This window comes from Oryctolagus cuniculus, chromosome 1 (assembly GCF_051225735.1).
Source record: "Oryctolagus cuniculus isolate XC-2025 breed Fujian yellow rabbit chromosome 1, ASM5122573v1, whole genome shotgun sequence".
Lineage (NCBI taxonomy): Eukaryota > Metazoa > Chordata > Mammalia > Lagomorpha > Leporidae > Oryctolagus > Oryctolagus cuniculus.
In genome coordinates, this window is record NC_142867.1 from 110,667,879 (window position 1) to 110,680,534 (window position 12,656).

The 12,656-nt window shown below is 43.3% G+C and overlaps 1 protein-coding gene across 4 annotated transcripts in view; it reads left to right on the forward strand.

Annotated features, from left to right (window-relative positions):
- The window catches only part of LOC103345403 (potassium channel subfamily U member 1), a 238,332-nt gene that overhangs the window by 67,054 nt on the left and 158,622 nt on the right, over positions 1–12,656 (forward strand). For all 4 annotated transcript variants that reach the window (XR_016235027.1, XM_089334783.1, XM_089334787.1 and 1 more), the window contains exon 3: positions 775–894. Coding sequence is in view for 3 of the 4 variants with exons in the window: in XM_089334783.1 (XP_089190909.1) it covers positions 775–894 (120 nt within the window). In the remaining variant the exon portion in view is untranslated. The remainder of the gene's footprint in view (positions 1–774; positions 895–12,656) is intronic.

Here is a 12,656-nt window from a genome sequence, read left to right on the forward strand (position 1 = left end):
CACGAGCCTTTTAATGAAACTTCCCTTCCCTCCCTGTAGACTACGTTGAGTAAAACAGGAAGTGATTTTGAAACCCTGGCCCCCCATGAGATGACCTTCTCTGCTAGTCAGACTCAAGTGAGCTTGGCATGGCCATTTCTCATTAGCGTCCTTCTTGGTGGCCACGCTGGTGGACTTGGAGAAGGAAGTTCAATCCCAAGCCCTTTCTCATGGCCAGATCCCGCTCTCCACCTTGGTTTCCTTAATAATGTAAAAAATGACTGAATCATTCCCATTTCATCTACTGCACAGGATTATCATAAATTTCAAATGTAGCAGTGTCAGGAAGAATTATAACTTCAGGAGAATCTGATTCCAGATAAGGAAGAGAAATTACTGAAACTTTCCTTCTCCCTCCTTTCTTGGCAAAGCCAATACTCAAATAATCATCTAAAATCAATGTGTGTGTAATCTTGAAGGGAGTGTAGAAACACTCCCAGAGCAGGAAGAAGGGTGCTGCCTCCAGGGTTCACTCAGGTCAGGTTGAAGGGTCTGGGACTGAACAGGGCGAGCATTGCCAAACTCCGGATGCAAAAGCTGTGCCAAAAACAAGCAAAATGCAAGCCCACTACAACTCAGCCCATGAAACACTGAGTAGGCACCTCAGGCTTCCCCGGGCTGGTGAGACAGTGGGATTTCGCCCTGATTCAGAGGTCCCATCAACAGAAATACAAGAGATCGTGTTCTGTGAGATGCATAGCGCTCACTCTGCCAATTCCTTTCTCTTGCTTGCAGGAACTCTTCTCACCAGGCAGCATGGGCCATAACCCGTTAAGAAGGCTTTATTCTTATGGACTAGTCCGTGATCACATAAAAATGCTGCTTTCGGCACAGACCTTTTTGGGGAAAGTGTTGGTAAGTCCATTCATTGTTTACTAACCAGCTTCAGCCAGGGGCGTGATCACCATCGGTGAGTGTAAAATCGTCCAACCCATAAACGCTGGTGTTCACTGGCAGTCTTCTCGAAGGTGCCACTATCTCACAGCCATGCCTCCTCTTGGCCACTACCGCTGTCTATCCTCCGTTCGCCATGGTTTTCCTCCATAGTAGATACAGTTGCTTGGCATTATTTGCTGTATTTATTGTCAGCCTCTAGGGGCTGGCACTGTGGTGCAGCGGGCTTAGCCTGTAGCCTGTGACTGACACTAGCATCCCATATTGTCAGCCTCTCTGATGGGAGGAACCTTGATGAGAGTAAAAAAGCATAGCTTTTGTAAATGCATACTTTTTGTTAACACAATGATACTAAAAGTATATTGTAGGCCAGCGTTGTGGCTCAATAGGCTAATCCACCACCTGCGGTGCCAGCACCCCGGGTTCTAGTCCCTGTTGGGGCGCCGGATTCTGTCCCGGTTGCCCCTCTTCCAGGCCAGCTCTCTGCTGTGGCCCAGGAGTGCAGTGGAGGATGGCCCAAGTGCTTGGGCCCTGCACTCCATGGGAGACCAGGATAAGTACCTGGCTCCTGCCATCAGATCAGCGCAGTGCGGGAGTTCAGTGGAGGATGGCCCGGGTCCTTGGGCCCTGCACCCGCATGGGAGACCAGGAGGAAGCACCTGGCTCCTGGCTTCAGATCAGCGCCGTGGATGTGACCTGTTGCACAAAGACCTGGTGGCTCTGACTACACCAGGAGTTTCTCTGTTAGGATCACCACAAATGCTCAAATGCTTGGCCCTAAGAGCCATGCTGGGCAGGTCCTAAGGGTCACTGGAGTGAGACTTGTGGCACCACGCTATGGGCATTGCACATCGGGACCCAGTGGGGAAGGAGTGATCACTGATTCCTTACCAACAAAACCTTCTTCAATGAACAAAAATGTGTCCCTGCCACCTGTGAGAGCTGGTAACCATCTGGTCGGAATAGCAGGAGGGTGGAGGAAATTCGAGATTAGAAAAAAAGACTCTGGCATTGAAAGGAGTGGCTGAGATGGGCAGGGATGTCAATCAAGTGTTTAGAAAAGAATGGGCAGGCCAGCGCCGCAGCTCACTAGGCTAATCCTCCACCTGCGTAGCCGGCACACCGGGTTCTAGTCCCGGCCGGGGCGCCGGTTTCTGTCCTGGTTGCCCCTCTTCCAGTCCAGCTCTCTGCTGTGGCCCAGGAGTGCAGTGGAGGATGGCCCAAGTGCTTGGGCCCTGCACCCGCATGGGAGACCAGAAGGAGGCACCTGGCTCCTGGCTTTGGATCAGCATGGCGCGCCGGCTGCAGGGGCCATTGGAGGGTGAATCAATGGAAAAGGAAGACCTTTCTCTCTGTCTCTCTCTCTCACTGTCCACTCTGCCTGTCAAAAAAAAAAAAAAAAAAGAAAACGGGCAGAGAAGGAGATGGCTTACAGATTTCATCTTTTCCTCCATCTTCCCTCCTTCCTTTGTCATTTCCCTGCTTCTCTCAGCCAACCGTTGTCATCAGCCTCACGTCGGGCGGAAGTCAGACAGTGAAAAATACTGGAGGTTCTTGGGCTGGTGGAACTTAATTCCTAGCGGGGCTGGTGGTGGCACACACACATGTGCACCTACACACACATAAACAAGCTAAATTCGGGTGATGGGTCTGCTAGTTTTGGTGGTTTGGGATGTTGAGCCCATTTGACTGGACGATTGTACACGAAAGTTCTGAAACTGCGGAGGATCTGGCACACGGAGTTATTGAAGGGGGAGAGGACAGGGCCCTAGGCAGAGAGAACAGACCAGAGGAGAAGAGAACTCGGGTTGCTGGCGGGTTCAAAAGGAGGCTCCTGGGCTGCAGACCAGGGGCGGGTTGGGAGAGGACGTCTTGGAAGGGACTGGAGAAATGCGCCCGCCTTGGGTTTCACGGAGGGAGCCAGAGGACTCACATGCACTCACATGGGATCCTCCATTGTAATGCAGCCTCTGAAATTCTCCCCACGTGCCTGGCAGGGCCAAACTGTGTTAACATTCAGGAGGCTCGAAAGGCTGAAAATAAAGTGATCCTCAAGGACATATCAAGCAAATGACAATCCAATTTAAATATGTAAGTTTGAACTCAGGGCAAAAAAAACATTAAGCGAAGCCGAGTAACGTGGATGAGTTTTATGTGGCTTCTGTCACCAAGTGCAGCAGCGGGCACAGATCAAACAACAGGCCAGGATCCACCTGGAGGAGAGAGCAGGGTGGGTCCCTTCTGAGGCTCTGGCGCAGAACCCTCTCCATGCCCTCTCCTGGCTTGGTGGGTTTGCTGGGGATCTTTACCACGCCTTGGCTTGGAAATGCAGCCCTCTGATGTCTGCCTTGGTGTCCACCAGTGCTGTCCCTGTGTGTACCTCGTCCCCTGTGAGAGGTCACCTCCAGTCCTACTATGAGTAAACCCACGCTCGTGACCCCATCTGAGCTCAGATCCCTCTGCAAAGACCCGGTTCCCAAGCAAAGTCATATTCTGAGGGACTGCGGGTTAGGACGTCAGCATGTCTTTTTTGGAAGGGAACAGCAATTATTACCTTTGTAATAATAAAGGTAGCAGACTGCAATAAAGACATGACATTGTGAAAAACCACCATACCAAAAATACAGCCCTAAGGCAATTGATAGATGATAAAGGATAAATTTAAAAAACCATGCTGGGAGTAGCAGATTTTAGTTCACCTGTCTGGTATTGGGATATTCTAAATAGAGTATTAGTAATTATTATAAGTATAAAGAAGACCCCAGTAACTTAGTTAATAACAGAGAGTGAATTAAAAGAATCATATTACATATGTTTAAAACAGAAATCAACCTTAGAAAGTGTCTGCTATTTATAAAAATTTGGCAAATATTATTAGGCCACAGTAAATAATCACAATTATAACACATACCTGAAAACTGTAGTAAATAATAAATAAACTTAGAGGGAAAAGAATAAAAATATGGATATAACAGCTTAAAGATGTTTAGATTTCTCTCTCACACATGACTCATGGTCAGAGAGATCAAGATAAATTGCAGAATATTTATAATAAAAATAATGAAAATATCACATATCCCTTAAGAGGGAGGTTTTTCTAACTTAAATGCAAAGCATTAAAAAGTTATTTTCTAAAGCAAAAATTAATAAGTAAATAAATTATATATTAACCTCAAGAAGTTAGACAAAAAGAACAGATGAAATGTAAGTAGAGATTTCCGGCAAGATGGCGGAATAGGAAGGGAGCACACTGATAGTCTGGGGAGAGATAGTTTAATAAAAGTGGAGATACTGCAGGTTCAAGGAAGAGTAGGGGAGGAAACAGCAGAAGAAACTCTTCCGGAACGCGTGACTCACAGCGGATCTGCGTGGAGAGCATGGGAGCCCACAGTTCGGGACATCAGCGGCAGACTCAGCACACCAGCGCTGGAACGCGAGGTGACCCGAACCTCAATAGCCCGAGACACCAGCAGGCAAGCGGAGAGAGGAGACTAGAGAGAACGACCCCCGGCGGGGAAGTTCACAAGGCTAACTGGAAGAGAGAGAGAGAGAGAGAGAAAAAAAAAAAGGTGACTAGTACGGGCACGGGTTTCTCTCTCTCCGCTCACTTCTCAAGGGCGAGCAAGACAAAGAGCAGGCGCCATCTTGGACATACATCATAAGCAGAGCGACCTCAGGTCTGCACCGGCCCTGAGCCTAGCAGAAAAACCTGACTCTGGGCGGGGTGAATTAACAGGAGATTAGGACCTAGTAAATTTGTGGTGCTACTGAACTGAGACTGTGAAAGAAGAGACGGTGGGGGAGAGAACTCACGGAATTCACGTGAGCACTCTCCAGAGACGCTACAATTCCGTAACTTTGGCAACCCAGTGGGAGGCTGAAGGAGAATTTGAGCCCACTCTGAGGGCCGAACAGATTCCCTGTGGGGATCTTGGGAAAGAGCTTCCGATCTCTGGCTCCTGTGGGTATATCATTTGCCTGCTAACTACCTCCAACTTCGTTCAGCTGTGCGGAATTACTTCCCTTTTGAATAAAAAAAAAAAAAAGAAAGAAAGAGAGAGAGAGAGAGGTTTACCACGCCTAACCTGGGAGTGTCACCTTTGGCACACCAAACAGAGCTCTCAGGCCACACCCATCTCAAGCCCTAAGGCTCCATCAAAAACAGATAGTCCACTTAATCTAGAGTCATAGTATAACAAGAAAAAGCACCACAGTGAAGAAACCAAATATCTCCAATATGACAAATAACAAACGCAAAAACCGAGGTAATAAAAACAAGGAAGTCACCATGACACCCTCAAATGAAAAAGACACCCCAATTCAAGATTATGAAGATGATGACATAGAAGAAATGTAAGAAGCAGATCTCAAAAAATTGATAAGAACATTAAGAAGTTCTCAAAAACAAATTCTGGAACTACACAAATCCTTAATGGACAAGATAGAAAATCTCTCTCGTGAAAATGAAATATTAAGGAGAAATCAAAATGAAATGAAACAACTAGTACAACAGGAAACTGTGATAGTGACTGAAGTGAAGAATTCAATAGATCAAATGAAAAACACAATAGAGAGCCTTACAAACAGAATGGCTGAAGCAGAAGAGAGAATATCGGACTTAGAAGACAGAGAACAGGAAAGGATACAGTCAGACCAAAGAAAAGAAGAGGAAATTAGGAATCTAAAACATATTGTCGGGAATCTTCAGGATACTATTAAAAAACCCAACATTCGGGTTCTAGGAGTTCCTGAAGGCATGGAGAGGGAGAAAGGATTAGAAGGCCTTTTTAGTGAGATACTAGCAGAAAATTTCCCAGGTTTGGAGAAGGACAGAGAAATCCTAGTACAGGAAGCTCACAGAACCCCTAATAAACGCGACCAAAAGAGATCCTCACCACGACACGTTGTAATTAAACTCTCCACAGTGAAACATAAAGAAAAGATCCTAAAATGTGCAAGAGAGAAACGTCAGATTACTCTCAGAGGATCTCCAATCAGACTCACAGCTGACTTCTCATCAGAAACTCTAAAAGCTAGGAGGGAATGGCGAGATATAGCTCAGGTACTAAGAGAGAACAACTGCCAGCCCAGAATATTATATCCTGCAAAGCTATCATTTGTGAATGAAGGTGAAATAAAGACTTTTCATTGCAAACAGAAATTGAAAGAATTTGTTGCCACTCGTCCAGCCCTGCAAAAGATGCTTAAAGATGTGTTACACACAGAAATACAGAAACACGGTCATCAATATGAAAGAAGATAAAGGAAGGAAACCTCACAGCAAAAGATCACAGGGAATTCAAAGCATATATTAGAACTTATCTTTGGCAAATGGCAGGGCAAAGTTACCACTTATCATTAGTCACTTTGAACGTGAATGGCCTGAACTGTCCAGTTAAAAGACACCGATTGGTTGATTGGGTTAAGGAACAAAACCCATCTATTTTCTGCTTACAAGAAACACATCTTTCCAACAAAGATCCATACAGACTGAAAGTGAAAGGCTGGAAAAAGATATACCATGCCAACAGAAATGAAAAAAGAGCAGGCGTAGCCATCTTAATATCGGACAACATAAACTTTACCACAAAAACTGTTAAGAGAGACAAAGAGGGACACTATATCATGATTAAGGGATCAATTCAACAGGAAGATATAACAATTATCAATGTATATGCACCTAACTACAGGGCACCAGTTTATCTAAAAGATTTGTTAAGGGACTTAAAGGGAGACTTAGAACCCAATACAGTAGTACTGGGGGACTTCAATACTCCACTCTCAGAAATAGACAGATCATCCGGTCAGAAGATCAACAAGGATACAGTAGATTTAAATGACACTATAGCCCAAATGGATCTAACAGATATATACAGAACTTTCAATCCTACAGCTAAAGATTTTACATTCTTCTCAGCAGTACATGGAAGCTTCTCTAGGATTGACCACATACTAGGCCATAAAGCAAGTCTCAGCAAATTCAAAAGAATTAGAATCATACCATGCAGCTTCTCAGACCACAGTGGAATGAAGTTGGAAATTCGCAACTCAGGAATCCCTAGAGCATACGCAAACACATGGAGATTGAACAACATGCTCCTGAATGAACAATGGGTCATGGAAGAAATCAAAAGAGAAATCAAAAACTTTCTGGAAGTAAATGAGGATAACAGCACAACATACCAAAACTTATGGGACACAGCAAAAGCAGTGTTAAGAGGAAAGTTTATATCAATAGGTGCCTACATCAAGAAATTGGAAAGGCACCAAATAGATGAGCTTTCAATTCACCTCAAGGATCTAGAAAACCTACAGCAAACCAGACCCAAATCTAGTAGAAGAAGAGAAATAATTAAAATCAGAGAAGAAATCAACAGGATTGAATCAAGAAAAACATTACAAAAAATCAGCCAAGCGAGAAGCTGGTTTTTTGAAAAAATAAACAAAATTGACACCCCATTGGCCCAACTAACTAAAAAAAGAAGAGAAAAGACCCAAATCAATAAAATCAGAGATGAAAAAGGAAATGTAACAACAGACACCACAGAAATAAAAAGAATCATCAGAAATTACTACAAGGACTTGTATGCCAGCAAACAGGGAAACCTATCAGAAATGGATAGATTCCTGGACACATGCAACCTGCCTAAATTGAACCAGGAAGACATAGAAAACCTAAATAGACCCATAACTGAAACAGAAATTGAAACAGTAATAAAGGCCCTCCCAACAAAGAAAAGCCCAGGACCAGATGGATTCACTGCTGAATTCTATCAGACGTTTAAAGAAGAACTAACTCCAATTCTTCTCAAACTATTCAGAACAATCGAAGAAGAGGGAGTCCTCCCAAATTCTTTCTATGAAGCCAGCATCACCTTAATTCCTAAGCCAGAGAAAGATGCAGCACTGAAAGAGAATTACAGACCAATATCCCTGATGAACATAGATGCAAAAATCCTCAATAAAATTCTCGCCAATAGAATGCAACAACACATCAGAAAAATCATCCACCCAGACCAAGTGGGATTTATCCCTGGTATGCAGGGATGGTTTAATGTGCGCAAGACAATCAATGTGATACACCACATTAACAGACTGCAGAAGAAAAACCATATGATTATCTCAATAGATGCCGAGAAAGCATTTGATAAAATACAACACCCGTTCATGATGAAAACTCTAAGCAAACTGGGTTTGGAAGAAACATTCCTCAATACAATCAAAGCAATCTATGAAAAACCCACAGCCAACATCCTATTGAATGGGGAAAAGTTGAAAGCATTTCCACTGAGATTCTGGAACCAGACAGGGATGCCCACTCTCACCACTGCTATTCAATATAGTTCTGGAGGTTCTAGCCAGAGCTATTAGGCAAGAAAAAGAAATTAAAGGGATACAAATTGGGAAGGAAGAACTCAAACTATCCCTCTTTGCAGATGACATGATTCTGTATTTAGGGGACCCAAAGAACTCTACTAAGAGACTATTTGAACTCATAGACGAGTTTGGCAAAGTAGCAGGGTATAAAATCAATGCACAAAAATCAACAGCCTTTGTATACACAGAAAACGCCATGGCTGAGGAAGAACTTCTAAGATCAATCCCATTCACAATAGCTACAAAAACAATCAAATACCTTGGAATAAACTTAACCAAAGACGTTAAAGATCTCTACGATGAAAATTACAAAACCTTAAAGAAAGAAATAGAAGAGGATACCAAGAAATGGAAAAATCTTCCATGCTCATGGATTGGAAGAATCAATATCATCAAAATGTCCATTCTCCCAAAAGCAATTTACAGATTCAATGCAATACCAATCAAGATACCGAAGACATTCTTCTCAGATCTGCAAAAAATGGTGCTGAAATTTATATGGAGGCACAAGAGACCTCGAATAGCTAAAGCAATCTTGTACAACAAAAACAAAGCCGGAGGCATCACAATACCAGATTTCAGGACATACTACAGGGCAGTTGTAATTAAAACAGCATGGTACTGGTACAGAAACAGATGGATAGACCAATGGAACAGAATTGAAACACCAGAAATCAACCCAAACATCTACAGCCAACTTATATTTGATCAAGGATCTAAAACTAATTCCTGGAGCAAGGACAGTCTATTCAATAAATGGTGCTGGGAAAACTGAATTTCCACGTGCAGAATCATGAAGCAAGACCCCTACCTTACACCTTACACAACAATCCACTCAACATGGATTAAAGACCTAAATCTACGACCTGACACCATCAAGTTATTAGAGAACATTGGAGAAACCCTTCAAGATATTGGCACAGGCAAAGAATTTCTGGAAAAGACCCGGGAGGAACAGGCAGTCAAAGCCAAAATCAACTATTGGGATTGCATCAAATTGAGAAGTTTCTGTATTGCAAAAGAAACAGTCAGGAGAGTGAAAAGACAACCGACAGAATGGGAAAAAATATTTGCAAACTATGCAACTGATAAAGGGTTAATAACCAGAATCTACAAAGAGATCAAGAAACTCCACAAAAACAAAACCAACAACCCACATAAGAGATGGGCCAAGGACCTCAATAGACTTTTTTCAAAAGAGGAAATCCAAATGGCCAACAGGCACATGAAAAAATGTTCAAGGTCATTAGCAATCAGGGAAATGCGAATCAAAACCACAATGAGGTTTCACCTCACCCCGGTTAGAATGGCTCACATTCAGAAATCTACCAACAACAGATGCTGGCGAGGATGTGGGGAAAAAGGGACACTAACCCACTGTTGGTGGGAATGCAATCTGGTCAACCCACTATGGAAGTCAGTCTGGAGATTCCTCAGAAACCTGAATATAACCCTACCGTTCGACCCAGCCATCCCACTCCTTGGAATTTACCCAAAGGAATTTAAATTGGCAAACAAAAAAGAGGTCTGCACCCTAATGTTTATTGCAGCTCAATTCACAATAGCTAAGACCTGGAACCAACCTAAATGCCCATCAACGGTAGACTGGATAAAGAAATTATGGGATATGTACTCTTTAGAATATTATACCGCAGTAAGAAACAACGAAATCCAGTCATTTGCAACAAAATGGAGGAATCTGGAACACATCATGCTGAGTGAAATAAGCCAGTCCCAAAGGGACAAATATCATATGTTCTCCCTGATCGGTGACAACTGACTGAACACCAAAAAGGAAACCTGTTGGAGTGAGGTGGACACTATGGGAAACGGTGGCTTGATCAGCATAGCCCTGACTGTTAATGAACAACTTAATACATTATCCCTCTTGGTAGTTTTTTTGTCTGTTCTACTTAATATGACTGGTTTAGATCTGTAATTGATGCACAGTTATTCTTAAGTGTTGAAAATTAACTGAAATGTGATCCCTGTTGAACATGGTGGTGGGAATGGGAGAGGGAAGAGATGTGCAATTGGGACATGCTCAGGCTGACTTGCCCCAAGTGGTGGAGTTGGAAGCATACCAGGGGATTCCAATTCAATCCCATCAAGGTGGCATGTACCCATGCCATCTCACTGTTCCAGGTGATCAGTTTCAGTTCACAGTTGGTCATGGTGGAGGGACTGGGAGTCAAAGGGAGCACATAGACAAGTCTAGTACCTGCTAACGCTAACCGATGGAGTAAATAAAGGGGAGAGTGATCCAACATGGGAAGTGAGATACTCAGCAGACTCATAGAATGGCAGATGTCCTAAATAGCACTCTGGCCTCAGAATCAGCCCTAAAGGCATTCGGATCTGGCTGAAAAGCTCATGAGAGTATTTCAGGCATGGAAAGCCAAGACACTCTGGCAAAAGATCTCTGCGAGTGAGATCCCAGTGGAAAGAACAGGTCTTCAAAGAAGGAGGTACGTTTCTCTGAAGGGAGGAGAGAACCTCCACTTTGACTATGACCTTGTCTAAACAAGATAAGAGTCGGAGAACTCAGAGGGCTTCCATAGCCTTGGAAACTCATGACTGGAGCATAGGGAGATTACTGATGCCATAGACAGGAGTGTCAATTGGTAAAGTCAACAACAGGAGTCACTGTGCACTTACTCCTCATGTAGGATCTCTATCCTTAATGTGCTGTACATTGAGATTTAATGCTATAACGAGTACTCAAACAGTATATTTCACTTTGTGTTTCTATGGGCGTGCAAACTGTTGAAATCCTTACTTAATGCATACTAAACTGATCCTCTGTAAAAAAAAAAAAAAGAAATTATCAATTCCCAACTTGACTCTCACTGGGATTAAACATGACAATAGGTCTGCTCTGATTTCATCATCATTTAAAAAAATCATCTATTATTTTTCACTTTATGTTTCTGTGTGGGAGCAAACTGTTAAAATCCATACTTGATGTATACTAAGCTGATCTTCTGTATATTAAGATAATCGAAAATGAATCTTCATGTGAATGGAAGGGGAGAGGGAGTGGGAAAGGTGAGGGTTGTGGGTGGGAGGGACGGTATGGGGGGGAAGCAATTGTAATCCATAAAAAAAAAAAAGAAATGTAAGTAGAATAAATTAAAGGCTAAATGAAAAATCAATGAATTACAAAATGGCTGATTATTTGACACAGACAATGAAAGAACTCAGTAGATAGTCTAAAAAAGGGGAAAAACACAAATACATGAAAAAAGGCATTAAAAATGAGAAAGTAACTTCAGATTAAAAAGGAAATTGAGAAATACATATGCAAGTCTAGGGGCCAAGACTATCCAGAAAAGAAACTTAAGCAGACCAAATGTATAGAAAACATAAAGCTATCGAAGACCTATTATCGGGGCTGGCACTGTGGTGCAGTGGATTAAGGTCCAGACCTACAGCGCTGGCATCCCATTTGGATGCCGGTTCAAGTCCCAGCTGCTTCACTTCCAATCCAGCTCCCTGCTAAGGTGCCTGGGAAAGAAGTAGAAGGTGGCTCAAGTGCTTGGGCCTCTGCACCCACGTGGGAGACCTAGAAGAAGCTCCTGGCTCCTGGCTTCGGATCAGTGCAGCTCCGGCCGTTGCAGCCATTTGGGGAGTGAACAAGCAGATAGAAGACCCCCCACCTCTCTCGTCTCTACTTCTCCCTGTAACTCTGTCTTTCAAATAAATAAATATTTTAAAAAAGAAGACCTATTGGGGCCAGAGCTGTGGTGCTGCAGGTTAAAGCCCTGGCCTGAAGCGCCGGCATCCCATATGGGCACCGGTTTGAGTCCTGGCTGCTCCTCTTCTGATCCAGCTCTCTGCTATGGTCTGGGAAAGCAGTAGAAGATGGCCCAGGTCCTTGAGCCCCTGCACCCACATGGGAGACCTGGAAGAAGCTCCTGACTCCTGGCTTTGGATCGGCACAGCTCCGGCCATTGCAGCCATCTGGGGAGTGAACCAGTGGATGGAAGACCTCTCTCTCTGGCTCTACCTCTCTCTGTAACTCTGGCTTTCAAATAAATAAAAATAAATCTTAAAAAAAAGACCTATTATCATCCTCCTATCTACCCTTCTTCCCCCACCTTGTGGCAGATTTGTGTTATTTCAAGATGCAGTCTACATAACCTTCAAGAAGTAGATATCTCTAAGTAAACACTTCCAAGGCATAGAAAAATGAAAGAAACAAAGCCTAAGTGCTTCTTTTCAATGAATGTGCTGTGTCTATATTAAAACCTCCAAAGGTAACAAAGAAAAAAAAGAGAGAGATAATCTACAGACTGGTCCTTAACTCTTTGAGGATACACGGTCAACCATTTAGCCTAAGAAGA